The sequence below is a fragment of the Triticum aestivum genome, chromosome 4B, assembly GCF_018294505.1.
Source record: "Triticum aestivum cultivar Chinese Spring chromosome 4B, IWGSC CS RefSeq v2.1, whole genome shotgun sequence".
In the NCBI taxonomy this organism is placed as follows: domain Eukaryota; kingdom Viridiplantae; phylum Streptophyta; class Magnoliopsida; order Poales; family Poaceae; genus Triticum; species Triticum aestivum.
The window spans coordinates 665,210,043-665,223,831 of NC_057804.1; the positions used below are offsets into that span (position 1 = coordinate 665,210,043).

General features: G+C 45.0%; 1 protein-coding gene across 1 annotated transcript; it reads left to right on the plus strand.

The window, feature by feature from the left end:
- Positions 1-2,180: 2,180 nt before the first annotated feature.
- On the plus strand, positions 2,181-3,356 carry LOC123090413 (uncharacterized). Its single transcript, XM_044511730.1, has 3 exons — positions 2,181-2,583; positions 2,803-2,983; positions 3,327-3,356. The coding sequence occupies exons 1-3, from the start codon at positions 2,231-2,233 to the stop codon at positions 3,354-3,356; spliced, it is 564 nt and encodes a 187-aa protein (XP_044367665.1). The 5' UTR covers positions 2,181-2,230.
- Positions 3,357-13,789: the final 10,433 nt, after the last annotated feature.

Consider the following 13,789-nt stretch of genomic DNA (forward strand, 5'->3'; position numbering starts at 1 on the left):
TCGCAGGTTGAATGATCGTATTTGTTCTCATCATCCCATGTACTCTACTAGTATACATCACATGGAAACCTCGCTATCCTTTCTTTCCTTGAAGCGTCGTCTTGTCAGAATAGAATAGAAAGAAAACGACAAACGCCAGCGACGGTCATTAAGTATGGTTCACGGTTACACACTAACAATCGCAGTTTTTATCATTTTCATTACTCTCTCGTTCTTTTTTACATTTTCCGCATAGTTTATTTCTTTCTCATAATACTCAACAACATTTCGACCACCACATCACTTATTTTCTAGAATTTAAAATAACTTGCAGGCATTTTACAAAATAAATCTTTGTATGGGACAAACGACCCATGTCTCGCCTATCCGTGGGATCGACACTCTTAGCTACAACTAAACCCTCTGGGACATCATGTGGCATGTGATCACAATGGCCGCAGGTCGGGCGGCGCCATTTATCCTAGTCCCCCAATTAGAAATTCGCCCATATTTGACTTTTGGGGGACGGGCTAGAGATGCTCTAAGTCCCCGGATACGCAATGGAATGACAGAGGCAAGGTGGCAGGGGCGGAGATCGGACCCAGGAACCCAAGGCCTGGGCCAGAGGCATGAGGCCCAACTCCTTTGATGACTATAGCAACTACCTAGCATGTAGGGCCCAAATCCAGGACAACGCTCGAAGGCGGCCCGGGGCCCGTCGCCGGCCTGGCTTCGCCCCTGCCAGGTGGCTTGTGTGCCTCGGGCCGTAAAAGTAACATCCATGTCCCCAAATGCGCGGAGGACCTACGACAACGACAACTCATCTCCGATGTGAGTAGGAAGTGCGACAACAATTTGAGCCGGTGCGTTGGTGATTTTGTGCGGTGAGGAAGGAGAATATTACGGGCTATAATTATTCTGCTAAGATTGTCGTGAGCAGGCTATGATTGCGGGCTATAATTATCACCTTTGATGGGCGAGGCTTCCTCGACCTGGTGAGCTCCATGGTTCTTCAAATGGTGGGCATGGATGAGGCATTCTGTCATCTAGGAGGGACAAGACTTGGGGTGGCTACTCTTGCCCTTTTCAAGTGGTCTTCTGTCGGTGTTATCCCCTACCTGGATTTCTGAGTGGGCCCTGCGTGGTATCTCAAGGGAGTCTTGGCTGGTGTTGCTCTTCGAAGGTGTCGCTAGACAGTGCAACCTCATCTATGTTGTGTTGTCCAACTGTTGTTGTAGCTCTTCCCTTGCTGTATAACTACCGGAGGGTTGTATGGTCACTGAGTATACGTGTGGCGCATCGGAGAAAGATGGCATTGTGCAAGGTACCGTGGGGGAAGGAGGTGTAGAGATATGCGGGGTGTAAGTAGCTGCCAGAGCTATGGCTTCATGCATCGATTGATGCAGAGGCCGGGGGTTTTCCTCCTTTTTCTAAAAAAAGTAGTTGCCAGAGCTATATGGGAAGGGAAGGGGGGAGACGCGCCACATCAGTCCTCATCAAGGCAAGTGTAGTCACCAAACGGCGCAGCAGGAAGGGAGGTGTCGTCAAGGAAGCGGGGGAGGCGAGAAGTCACCCGAGCATGCCAACCCTCGTTAGAGTATGTGAAAGGAGAAAATGAGGTAAGGTTGAGGGTTAGGGTTTCTGTTTTGATGTGCAGCTGAAACATATAGTGCCCAAATAGCTCTTGTATGTCAGACAGCACATAATATAGAAACGGCATAACATTTCAGCATATACCACACGTATATGATGACCCGTGCGTTTGGTACGACTGTGCTTTCACACAGCCCGTATTAATGACTAAAAATATATATCCTGCATGTGTTGGCACTAAAATTCAATAGGGGCCAGCTGGGAAGGAGAATTACAAATGACGAATGTAGCTCCTTGCTGGTCATAACAGATAACGGACTAGGTCCTGCAATAATGCTAATCCTCTTACCTATGCACTAAGACAAAAGAGTAGCTAGGTCGCAGGTTGAACAATAGTATTCGTTCTGATCCATTCAATTACATTACATGGAAAACTTGCTACGATTTCTTTGCTCGAAAGGCCGTCCGGCCAGAATAGAACAGAAATGAAAACGACGAACGCCCGCGATAGTCATCAAGTATAGTTAGCGGTTACACACTAATGCTAGTCCTTCAGGTCTATAAATGGAACCCTCGTCTTCACGTACCACTCACACACACAACACACGAGAAAGACAGAGCGAGCAAGAATCTGTCCCTATTCCTCATAGAGACGGCCATGGCCATTCCTCCTAAAAATGCTCTCTACTTCCTGCTGCTCGTCTCCAGCTTCATCCTTGGCGCCATGGCGGATCTAGCCTTATCATGCCCTTCCCGCTGTGAAGTGGAGCTACAATGGACCTTATACGCGCGGCAGATTGGGGGCGGAGCAAACGCGAACCAGGAAGAGATGGTTCACTCCGTGCACCCCACCACAGGATTTGGTACGATCGTCGTCAACAACTGGGATGTGCTCGACGCGCCTCTGCCTAACGCAGCCATAGTTGCCCGTGCAAGAGGCACTCACACCAAGGCTGGCCCAGCCGCCGGTGACTGGTTCACTTCTCTCAGCATAGTCTTCGAGGGAGCCAGGTATTGAATTATTAGCTATGTTCTCTATCTTTTTGCAAAAGAAATTCATTAGATCCCAACTGCATGCTGGAGGTCCTTACATTGCGACTATTTTTGCATAGCTTGATTACAAGTAAAATAGTTGTATCTCTATAGAAGTTAAGATTATATATATGCTATGCAGTCGCACGCACACATTTACAAGCTTTTTTTAATATTATTGTTGCCCGCTTGAAATAGGTTCAATGGGTCGACCTTTCAAGTCATGGGGATCACCAATACAGATGGTCTGTGGGCTATTGTTGGCGGTACCAAAGAATTGTCTAGGGCAGATGGCACCATTAAACATACTCTGTTAAGGGCGACGGCCCTTGAGAACTATAGACAACTTGATATTCGTGCATTCTATACCCCGCCTGCGGTAAGTTGAAGATACGATAAGAAAACTCTGCATAATTAAGATGACAATAATCTATCTGGCAAACAATTAACTACCAAAAATGGTATTGTTCATTAGGCACGAATGGTATTGTTAGATTTTGTAGATAATTAATAACCAAAGCAGCAATATAGTAAGTGGTAATGGTAAAAGGGACACAAAACTATAGTTATTTTATAGTTAATTACTTACCTTTCATACAAATCGGTAATGGATAAAGTAGCACATGATTGGTCCTTAAATTTTTTAAGAGATGTTAACATTTTGGAGATGAGGGTGCAGTAGTTATGCTAACCTTACTATTGGTTTTCTTCAATTTCTACAGGTTAATGCAAATGGTATTGCTGCCCAGTAATATGATTAAAGGTGCGTTGATGTTGCATATATACCCCGCATGGGTAGATCTGACAAGAACTACGTCGTGAGGTTGTTGTCATTGGTGTTGTTGTATTTAAAATAATTTGTGGATTTCTATCATGGGATAGTAAATTATTCCTAAAATCCACAGTGTGGTATTTATTATTATATGTAATATATTTTGTATGCATGCTTTGGATCCGCAGTGTGGCAAGAAAATATTTACATTATTTGAAGGAACACACGAGTGAGATGAGGGTTGGCCTTATTTTTTCGAGGATCAATTTTATGCATCGATATTTGTGTGGTGCACAAAATGCACCCTAGCCTGGAGAGTTTCTCACAACTATTATTTTTGCAAAATGCTACAAATAGCGTTATACATGAATCTACCAAACCACATAATCTCGAATCCAAATATATTCCATAGCTCTAAATGATGGTATCCACAACGAATTTTCTAAAACTCTAAGCTCCCTTGATAGGCAAGCTCCCTGTTGACCGAGGTGAATGAGTTGGGGGCGGACCCACTTTGTAATGCTCCCTTGATGGGCAGGCTCCTGGTTCATCTAGGTGAATGAGCTGTGGGGTGGGCCCACTTTGTAAGGGCATGTACAATGGTTGATTAAACGGTCTTATCTTAAACCTTGCATGTAATTTAGAGATGACATAAAAATGTCTACATTGGGTTATCTCTTAGCCTTATCTTTAATAACTAACTATTCCTAAAAACATGGTGAGACACATTGTGCTAATAGATCAAGTCTTAAATAAGAGAAGACAATCCTTTCCGTATAATGTTAAAAGTGACAAAAGTATGGGATATTCGTTTCTGAGCTCGGGATCAGCTGATCCCGAAATCCCCACCGTCAGCTAGCATTGGGATGGGTGAAGCAGTATTGTATTTTACTCTGTATAGCACATGTATGGACGGAAAATCAAGCCAGTCCTGTGGGCGCATTAAATGCAGCAACAGATGTAAGGGAGAGACGGAACACCTAATTCGAGAACGGCTCAGGCACTGTTCTGTGCCAGGCTGATTCGTCAACGGCTCAGGCACAATCAACTGTTGTTTGCTTCTGTTTTTTTTTCAAAAGACTGCCGGAGAGCTGCTGTAATAATTCCATTGAAGAAGAAGAGAGGCCGATCGCCTGGTACAAGTGTTAACCTGAACCAAAAGAACCAAAAAGAAGGGCACAAGAAAAATACACCAGGAGCAAGCCTTGCTCAAAGCTTCCACTATGGCCAGCAACACACTAGTCCAGCTCAACCTGGGTCGAAGGGAATGGAACAAATTGCAAGTTTCCATGCTACTACATCATCTCTGATCCTTACGATCAAAGCCGGTGCCCGGAGTCCCTTTAGGTGGAAAATCCTTCTATTTTGTTCAAACAAGGTTTTCTAACAGTTTAGTTCGCCAACCCCCTTGCACCTTTATAGCTTGACATCTCTGTTCTATCACCTAAATCGTTAAACCATTCAGATATAGAGGCCTCAATGTTCCAGACTCCTGGGGAGAACGATGGCAGACTAGCCGTGTTGGAGAAGGTTTCCCAAATCTGCTTTGACCATTTGCATTCAGAGGGCACATGCATAGAGGGCAAAAATAGTTATTTTCAATACCTTTTAACAGTCGCATTCCGCCGTAAGGATCTTTCGTTCCATAGCCATCCAGAGGAAGATCTTGCATTTGGCAGGCATCCAAACTTTCCAAACAGAGTTGTATAGCTTTGATCTAGTAATTGCCTCAAACTGGAAGTGGTATATGTTGAACTTGCAGAATAAGCCCTATCAGCCGTAAGCTTCCAAATAATTTGATCATTCACCGCTGGAGCTAGGGTGATGTGCTGAAGAAGATTTGCAAAAATAAGCAGCTCTTCCATCATGTCGTCCGTCCAGACGCGTTCCAGATTGTGAACCCAACTATCACGTTTCAGCGCATCAGCCACCATTCTGCTCTTACGAGCATAATCAATGAAAAGGGCAGGGCTACATTTCTCGTTGCCAATCCATTTAGCCATGAATCCTTCCAAAACAGGTTGTTTTACCATTTGCCAGTGGTCACCCTTGATGTTGTTGCAAACACGGCGAAGTCATCGTATCACATGGATCCAGCAGCCCAGGTTAGGCAAATGCAAGGGTGTCCATCTTAGCCACAACCTACGTAGGCAAAGAGCTCCACTTAATTTGTTCATATCCTGAAGGCCAAGACCACCTAAGAGTTTTGGGCAAAGAGCTCCACTTATTTTCCTCCATTGCATTTATTCTCACCACACCAAAACCAAGCTCTTGTGCGCTGGTTGAACCATCACAACAGCCACATGGGTAGCCGATGTGTGGTCAGTAGGTAAACCGGTAGAGATCTTAGCACTGCCTCTGCTTCTGGCCTCCCCTGCAAATTAATCAATCTAAAATGTCAGCGCTTTACGCCCCAAAGTTATTAACAGTATATGTTCTATTTAATGTCCAGCCTCAAAGAACAATTAGGCATTTTTTAGTACGCACTGAGCATCGGCAAACGATCTCGGCATTCTCCTGCATTGATTTGGTCCTCTCGGTGTTCAGCTGCTCATCCATACCTAACCAAAGCCGATCTTCCACGAATACAAGTTATAGAAATTGCATGCATCACCCAAGTGGGTCAAAACTAAGTCCTAGTTCTGGTCTAATAACACTTTTGTTGGTTCCTCCGTGTGTTTGTGAACTCTAGTGCACTCATACTAGAGGGGCACGGTGGCTTGTCGGGTGGTGCATTGTTGAGACGCAACCTGAATTTTTCAAGCAAACCATTACTTTTTGTTAGGTTCAACTTCAAAGTATGACTGTTAAAAGTAATTGCCGGACTAGGAGAACTAACAAGTTATCTGCAGGAACAAGTTCTCAGGCGGGGCAGTGAACTTGATTAAAATCTCTTTAGGGGAGAAATGCAGAGAAATTATTTAGGGCAGTGAACTTGATTAAGCCGCTCTCCAAAAGTATAGTTATTTTATAGTCAATTATTTACCTTTCATACAAAAAGGTAATTATGATTTTGGAGCAGAGAGTGCAATAATTATGCTTATATTACTATTGATTTTCTTCATTTTCGACACGTCGGTGCAAATGGTATTGCTGTCCAGTAATTTGATTAAGGATGTGTTGATGTTGCATACCCCGAGTGGGTACATATGTGACAAGAACTACGTCCTCATGTTGTTGTCACTAGTGATCTTATATTTAAAATAATATGTGGATTTCTATCATAGGGTACTAAATTATTCCTCAAATCCATGCAGTGCTCTGTTTATTGTTATCATGTAATATATTTGGTATGATTTGGATCAAATACTTATATATGGCCGAGAAAAGAAGTGCATCATTCGAATGAACACATGACTGTCTTCTTTTTGTGAGATCACTTGTACGCACCTGTATTTGTGTGGTGCACCAATTCCGCCGTAGCCTGAAAAGGTTCTGACATTTTATTTTATTTTGCAAAATGCTTGAAAATAGCGTTGTGCATCTGTCTACCATACCATGTAATCTCAAATCCAAATATATCTCATAGCTCCAAATGATACTATCCACCATAAAATTGTCTTTTATTGTTGAACGGAAAATCTATGCTTAAATGTTCCTGTGTGTGTCAAGATGTAGCAGACCTAGACTCGAGTATATCATCATTCAATTGGTGTTCTGAAATCATCTGGATCCCCTTTGCTATTGCCAAAATCCGAGCTCCTTAGTTTCTTCCCTTCTAGTAAATTAATGAGCTGTGTATGCGGCATAAAAACTATTCTAAGCATATGAGATGGTGAAAGAGCCGACATTTTATCAATGATGAGTTACTTGGTTGTTATCCACCTCCTCCTCCTCATTCTTGCTGAATGGCTCGCCAGGGGCAGTGGTAGAGAACCGACGTGGACCGTGACAACAAGGCGACCCGTTGTCGTCACTGTTGCTCATCATTGTTTTCCAGCCACATCACCGCTTGCTCGTAAGGTCTGCTGAGCTTGACCTTGTTGCGCCGCTGCTGGGCAGAGATTAAGCTGTGCGTCAGCTTATATGCGGAGGACGTGATCCTCTTGTCCAATCCGAAGAAATTGGAAATCGACGCGCTAATGCAAATCTAGAAGGATTTCAGTGATGCCTTGGGCCTCAAGATCAACCCACAAAAATCCACGACGACGCCCATTAGGAGTGATGATGCTAAGCTGCTGGAAGTGCTTCAGAATTTTGGAAGGAAAATATCAATCTTGCCAATAAGATAATTGGGCCTCCTGATTACCATCTCCAGAGCGCTTGGTGCATCTCCAGACTACGCTTGGTGCATCTACAATGATAAAAGTTCACGAATTTTAAAAACAAATGCTCACGTGTTTGAAAAACATATGGCGGACCCGAACAAAGTTTGAGGTTATGAAAAAAGTTCCTGGATTTGAAAAATTCACAAGAAAATTAAAAATGAAAAAACAAAAAAAAGGGAAAGAAAAAGCAAACATAAAACTGGAATAAAAAATAAATAAAGACCGGACAAAAGCTTTCTAAAATGGTCGGAAGTATCTAAAATCGATGAAAACTTTCAAGCATATATTGTCCCACCCATAACTATCTTAGCCCACCATGGGGATCTGTGCCCCATAGATGAGAGCAATTAGTCAAGGGGTATCCCTTGCTGGAGCCCCATAACAGTCACTTTTGTGGGCTGGGAGCATGCCAAATGTTGCGTCCAGCCGTCGCCGCATGTTGCGTGCCGGACATTTCCTCCGGATTTTTTAAATTTTTCTGTGCATGTTTTCAAGTTTTAGATTGTATTTTCCCGGTTTCTGTTGGCTTTTCGGTTTTGTTCTGATATTTCTAGGTTTTGAAAAAAAATAGTGAATTTTGTGCTTGACAAAAAGAATTTTATGCTATAATGAGAAGCACAGATTTGCTTTCCAAGAAGGCATAGATTTTGCTTCCATGAGAACCATAGATTTGCTTCTCATGAAGGTATAGATTTACCTCCACGAAAACACAACTATACTTCTCGAAAAGGGAAAAAATCACTAGTTTTTTTATGAAAGACACACATTTGCTTCTCGTGAAGGCACAGATTTTCTTTTGTGAGAAGCACAAATTTACTTTTCAAAATTGTGTTTTTTTTTCACTTTCTGTGTGTGCTTATGCTAGAAGCACAGATTTGCATCTCGTGAAGGCATAGATCTGCGTTTTTGGAAAGAAACATATTTTTTTTGAGACAAACTCGCGAAACTTTTATTCAACCATCACAATGTTTATAGGGACGAACAAAAGATCGCCGGGGTGGCCTAACCAGACATGGCGGCCGGTCCCCAACGTTAATGCATGCTTCGCGAGATTGTGAGCCTCAAAGTTCGAGGATCTAAATTCATGACTAAAAGAACATGAAGAGAAAAAACGAGCTCTATCCGTTATTTAATGTACCACTGCTCCATATGCTGCCGCCGTCCCACTTTTGATCGCCTCCACCGCTGTCAAGCAATCCGAGGCGATGAAAACTTTCTGCTCGTACAAGTCCTCGGCAAGCGCCAGTGCTTCCCTTGTAGCTAGAACTTCAAGCACCTCCGGGTCGACTATGTTGTTGAAGATAACTGCCGAGGCCCCCAAATACACACCCAATGCATCGCGTCAAACGGCTCCCACAGCCCCCCTTCTACCAGCACGTGGCACAGCTGCATCGACATTAATCTTAACATGAACCTCCGGTGGTGGCTGCCAAGCAGTTGGGCGAGCCCTTGGAGTTGCCGGTGACCTCTCAATAGGTTTCTGTATGTGTTTCAAATCAGCCAAGTAGCTAGTGACAAAACCATGAGTAGCGAGAGGAGTTTTGTAAATTCCTTCATGTATGATCTTTCTCCTCGCCGCCCAAATCGCCCATAGTGTGACAATCATGGTAGTGAATTCCTCCGGAGGAAGCGACTCGCTCATAAGAAAGAGCCATCTCTTTGCCTGATCATCCCTATGCATACACATATGCTGCACCATATCCTCATTTGATAGAGCCCACACACATCGGGCATAGTTGTAGTCAAGAAGAGAATGGCGCCAGTTGTCATCTGCTCCGCACAACGCACATACATGCGATGATGACATGTTTCGTCGGTGCAGAACATCACTGGTAGGAAGTGAATGACGAGCGAGCCTCCATGTGAATATTTTCAGTTTTGAAGGAACTTGCAATCCCCAAATAGATGACCATCCTTTGGAATCCCCGCTGGACATATCCTCGGCCTCTTCTAGCCAGTCCTCCCGTCCCATCTTCATCTTATGGATCAATTTGTAAGCTGATTTTACTGAGAAACGGCCCCTCGGATCGCCCGACCATGCCCAAAAGTCGTCCACTTGTCTAGTACATAGGGGGGGTCTGCAGGATTGCCTCAGCGTCAGCAGGAACAAGGACTTGGCGTATGACCTCCTCACTCCATCATGCCATGGATGGTTCGATCAGCTCGCTTACCATCTGTGGAGGATCAGCTACCCGAGGCGGGAAAGGTTTCATAAGGCCACTTCTCGGGAGCCAGTTGTGATGCCAAATTCTGGTCGTTGCTCCATCGCCAATGCGCCTGATGATCCCATGGTTCAATACATTTCTTCCATTAATCATAGCTCGCCAGACTTGTGATGGATGGGGGCCTAGCTCCGCCTCCAATAAGGTCGTCACCGGGTAGTAAACTGCTTTGAGAATGCGAGCACTTAGGGATTCAGGTTCTTGTAGAAGTCGCCAAGCCTGCCTTGACAGTAAGGCAACGTTGAAGATCTCAAGATCTCAAAAACCCAGCCCCCCTAGGTCCTTTGGCCTTGTCATGACATCCCAGTAGACCCAGCATGGCTTCCTTCTACCTTGTTTGCTGCCCCACCAAAACTGTCGTATGATCGATGTTACACTCTCACAAACTCCTCTAGCAAGTCTGAAGCAAGACATTGAAAACACTGGGATCGCTTGTGCAACCGATTTGATGAGGACTTCCTTTCCACCGACCGAAAGCATTTTCTGCATCCATCCTCTTACTTTCTCCCACACTCTGTCCCGAAGGTACTTGAACATGCCATTTTTTGAGTGACCTACATCCGTTGGGAGCCCTAAATATCTGTCACTCAAAGATTCATTATGGACATTTAGACTTTGCATGACACCTTGCTTAAGAGAATCTGGACACCCTCTGCTAAAGAAAACAGAAGATTTTTCATGATTTATTCTCTGTCCCGAGGTCCACAATAAGTATCCAGCAGGTTTGATACCAACTCTGCTCCCTCCACACTTGACTTAAAAAGCAACAGGCTATCGTCTGCAAACAATAGATGGCTAACAGTTGGGGCTGTAGGGGCCACCTTGATGCCGACAAACGCAGACGACTGATAACTGGACTTCAAAAGGCACGACAGGCCCTCTGCTGCAAGTAAGAAAAGGTAAGGAGAGATCGGATCTCCCTGTCGAATACCCCTTGAGGGTTTAAACTGCTCTAGCTTTTCACCATTCAACAACACAGAAAAAGATACTGATTTCACCATCCCCATGATAATGTCCACCCAAGCTGACGAGAAACCTAGCTTGAGCATTATGGCCTGAAGATAATCCCATTCAAAGCGATCATATGCTTTCAGCATATCAAGTTTCAGTGCACAACTGCTATTGGTTTTTGATCGGTTCCTCTTCATAAAATGCAAACACTCATAAGCAGAAATAATGTTATCGGATATCAATCTGCCGGGAACGAATGCTGACTGTTCTTCAGAAATAATGTCAGGTAGTATGACCTTCAGTCTATTAGCTATGACTTTTGAGGCAATTTTATAGAGCACGTTACAGAGGCTAATAGGTCTGAATTGAGAGAGGTGGGTCGGACTTGTTACCTTTGGGATCAGAACTAAGACAGTGTCATTGATTGCCTCTGCACTCTCCTCTCCCTTTATAATCCTGAGGACCACTTCTGTCACCTCCTCCCCACAGATATCCCAATGGCGCTGGTAAAAATGTGCGGGGAAACCATCCGGGCCGGGTGCCTTTATAGGAAACATTTGGAAGAGCGTTGCCTTGACCTCATTACTAGTATAAGGAGCACACAAACCTTCATTCATAGCCGGTGTTACCCTCGCAGGGACATGCATAAGAACATCATCCATCCCGGTCACACCTTCGGTGGTGTATAAGGACTTGTAGAAATCTATCACCATGCCTCTCAGCTCAGCCGGATCATCTATGAGCACTCCTCGGGAGTTTTGCAATGCCTTGATCATATTCCGTTTCCGCCTCATGTTGGCTCTCATATGAAAGAATTTTGTATTTCTATCTCCCGATGCGAGCCACTGCAAACGCGATCTCTGGCGCCACATTAGTTCCTCTCTATGGTAAAGCTCCACCAGCTTCTCATTACTCTTCAATTCGACGTGAGTTGGCCTCGTCCGTGCCGGGTCGCTCCGTAACTGCTCCAACTGGCATTTAGCTTCTTTAATTTTCTTTCGCACGCTCCCAAAAGTATCTTTACTCCAAACAACGAGATCCTTCGAGATTGAGAGTAGTTTGTCCAGAAAATCTCCAACTCCATACCCCTGCGCCACCGCATTCCATCTTGAGATGATCGTGTCTCGCCACTCCTCATGTGATTCCCACATCACTTCATACCTGAACTGTTGGTCTGATCGTTTCTGTTGCGAGTCCGTCTCCAACAAGATAGGCCCATGATCTGAAGACGCGGACGTGATATGGCTAACTTGTGTTAGCGGGAACCTTTCCATCCAACTCGGCGTTGCTAGAGCACGATCAAGGCGAACGCGCGTGTACGAGCCACCCCTCACCTTCTTCTCAAACGTCCAAAAGCGGCCCTGATAGCCCAGATCCATTAACATGCAAATATCAACCGTGTCTCGAAAGGCTTGAATTTGTGCATTACTACGATTAGCAGCACCTTGATGTTCTTCCGGACATAGAACTTCGTTGAAATCCCCCATGCAGAGCCATGGTAGGTCATTCAAAAAAGATAAACCTTTCAGCAGATCCCAAGTTTGGCTCCTCAAATGAGTTTGAGCCTCTCCATATACAAAAGTCAGCCTCCGAGGATCTTGACCAGCCTCCTGAATTCTAACATCAATGTGATAGACGGAGTCACCTAAAATCTGAACATCTATAGTGTTATTCCAGAAAATACCCATACCTCCACTTCTCCCTTGGCTATCAATAGCATATGCATGATCATATCCCAACGTGTTTGCAAAAGCTTCAACCCGCACACCACTTATCTGTGTTTCAACAATACATAACACATCAGGGGCAAACTTCCTCGCGAACTCGCGAAGTTCTCGAACTGCCGCCGGTTTGCCCGCGCCACTGCAGTTCCAACACAAGGCACTCATTGGGCTCGGTGGCGCTCCTCGAAGGAGCCCGCAAAATTCTTCACTGCCGAAACCGACCCCTCTGTACCATCATCAACTACCTTAGACCTCTTAGGGTCTCTCTGGGGAGGAGGACTTGACAGGTTGCTTCCAACAGGAACAACCGCTAGCTGCATGTTACTTGCTGTGTCAGGTGGCATACCATCAGAAGCTAAGCCACTCTTGTTTTTCTCTTGTCTGTCTTGTCTCTTCCTGGTTAAGTCATCAGTGTCCATCTCACAAGACACTTCTGCTGGTTCGTACGGTTTATGCCCACCCACTGCTCCAGAATAAACATCGACAAAGTCCTCCCGATCTCTTGATCTGCCGCCGTTTGATCTGCCTCCACGGCGACCGCCACGACGGCCGCGGCCTTCTCCAGGGCCTCTACCCGATCTCATGAACCAGTCAGCCCTGAGTTCCTTGAACACTAAAGCAGATAGTGGGTGGATCCCGTTGCCATGTTCTTTGTATAGGTGACCAAGCATCCCGCAGACGGCGCACCAGTCAGGGAGCCGCTCGTACTTTACTTTGTAAATCTGCCTTTTTCCCTCTCTGACCATGGATACCGCATTCTTGAGAGGTTTGTGCACATTGATTCGTACCCAGACACGATAAAAATTCTCGGTGAAATCATGGGACTGGGTTTCAGGAAAAAGAACCTCACCAACCTTAGAGGCCAGAGGATGGATTAGATGAGCATAGAGATCCGACACGTCATGGATTTGGATCCAAATATCAATACTCTCAAGTTTGATTGTCGAGGGTTTTGTAATACCATCATAGGGGGCTAGCAGCACCACATCTCCCCTAAAATTCCACGGGCCTTCATGCATAACGTGTTCCCAATCCCCCAAACATGTGAACTGGACAGTGTACAGATTGTCCTCCAATGGTTTGAACTTCGCTTCTTGGGCAACGTCCCAGGCCGACCGCATATTCCTGTAGAACCAGGTCTGGCTGTAGGTTTTGCTAGTATTGACCTTTATCCACTCTACCCACCTTGGCGATTCCGGCGGAGCATCCTTCTCGTCGAAGACGACATCATCCAGATCCTCCTCCCGG

Coding starts and splice junctions, on each gene's coding strand:
- LOC123090413 (XM_044511730.1), top strand. CDS start 2,231: ATGGCCATTCCTCCTAAAAATGCTCTCTACTTCCTGCTGCTCGTCTCC. Junction 2,584..2,802: donor ATAGTCTTCGAGGGAGCCAG/GTATTGAATTAT, acceptor CGCTTGAAATAG/GTTCAATGGGTCGACCTTTC. Junction 2,984..3,326: donor CATTCTATACCCCGCCTGCG/GTAAGTTGAAGA, acceptor CAATTTCTACAG/GTTAATGCAAATGGTATTGC.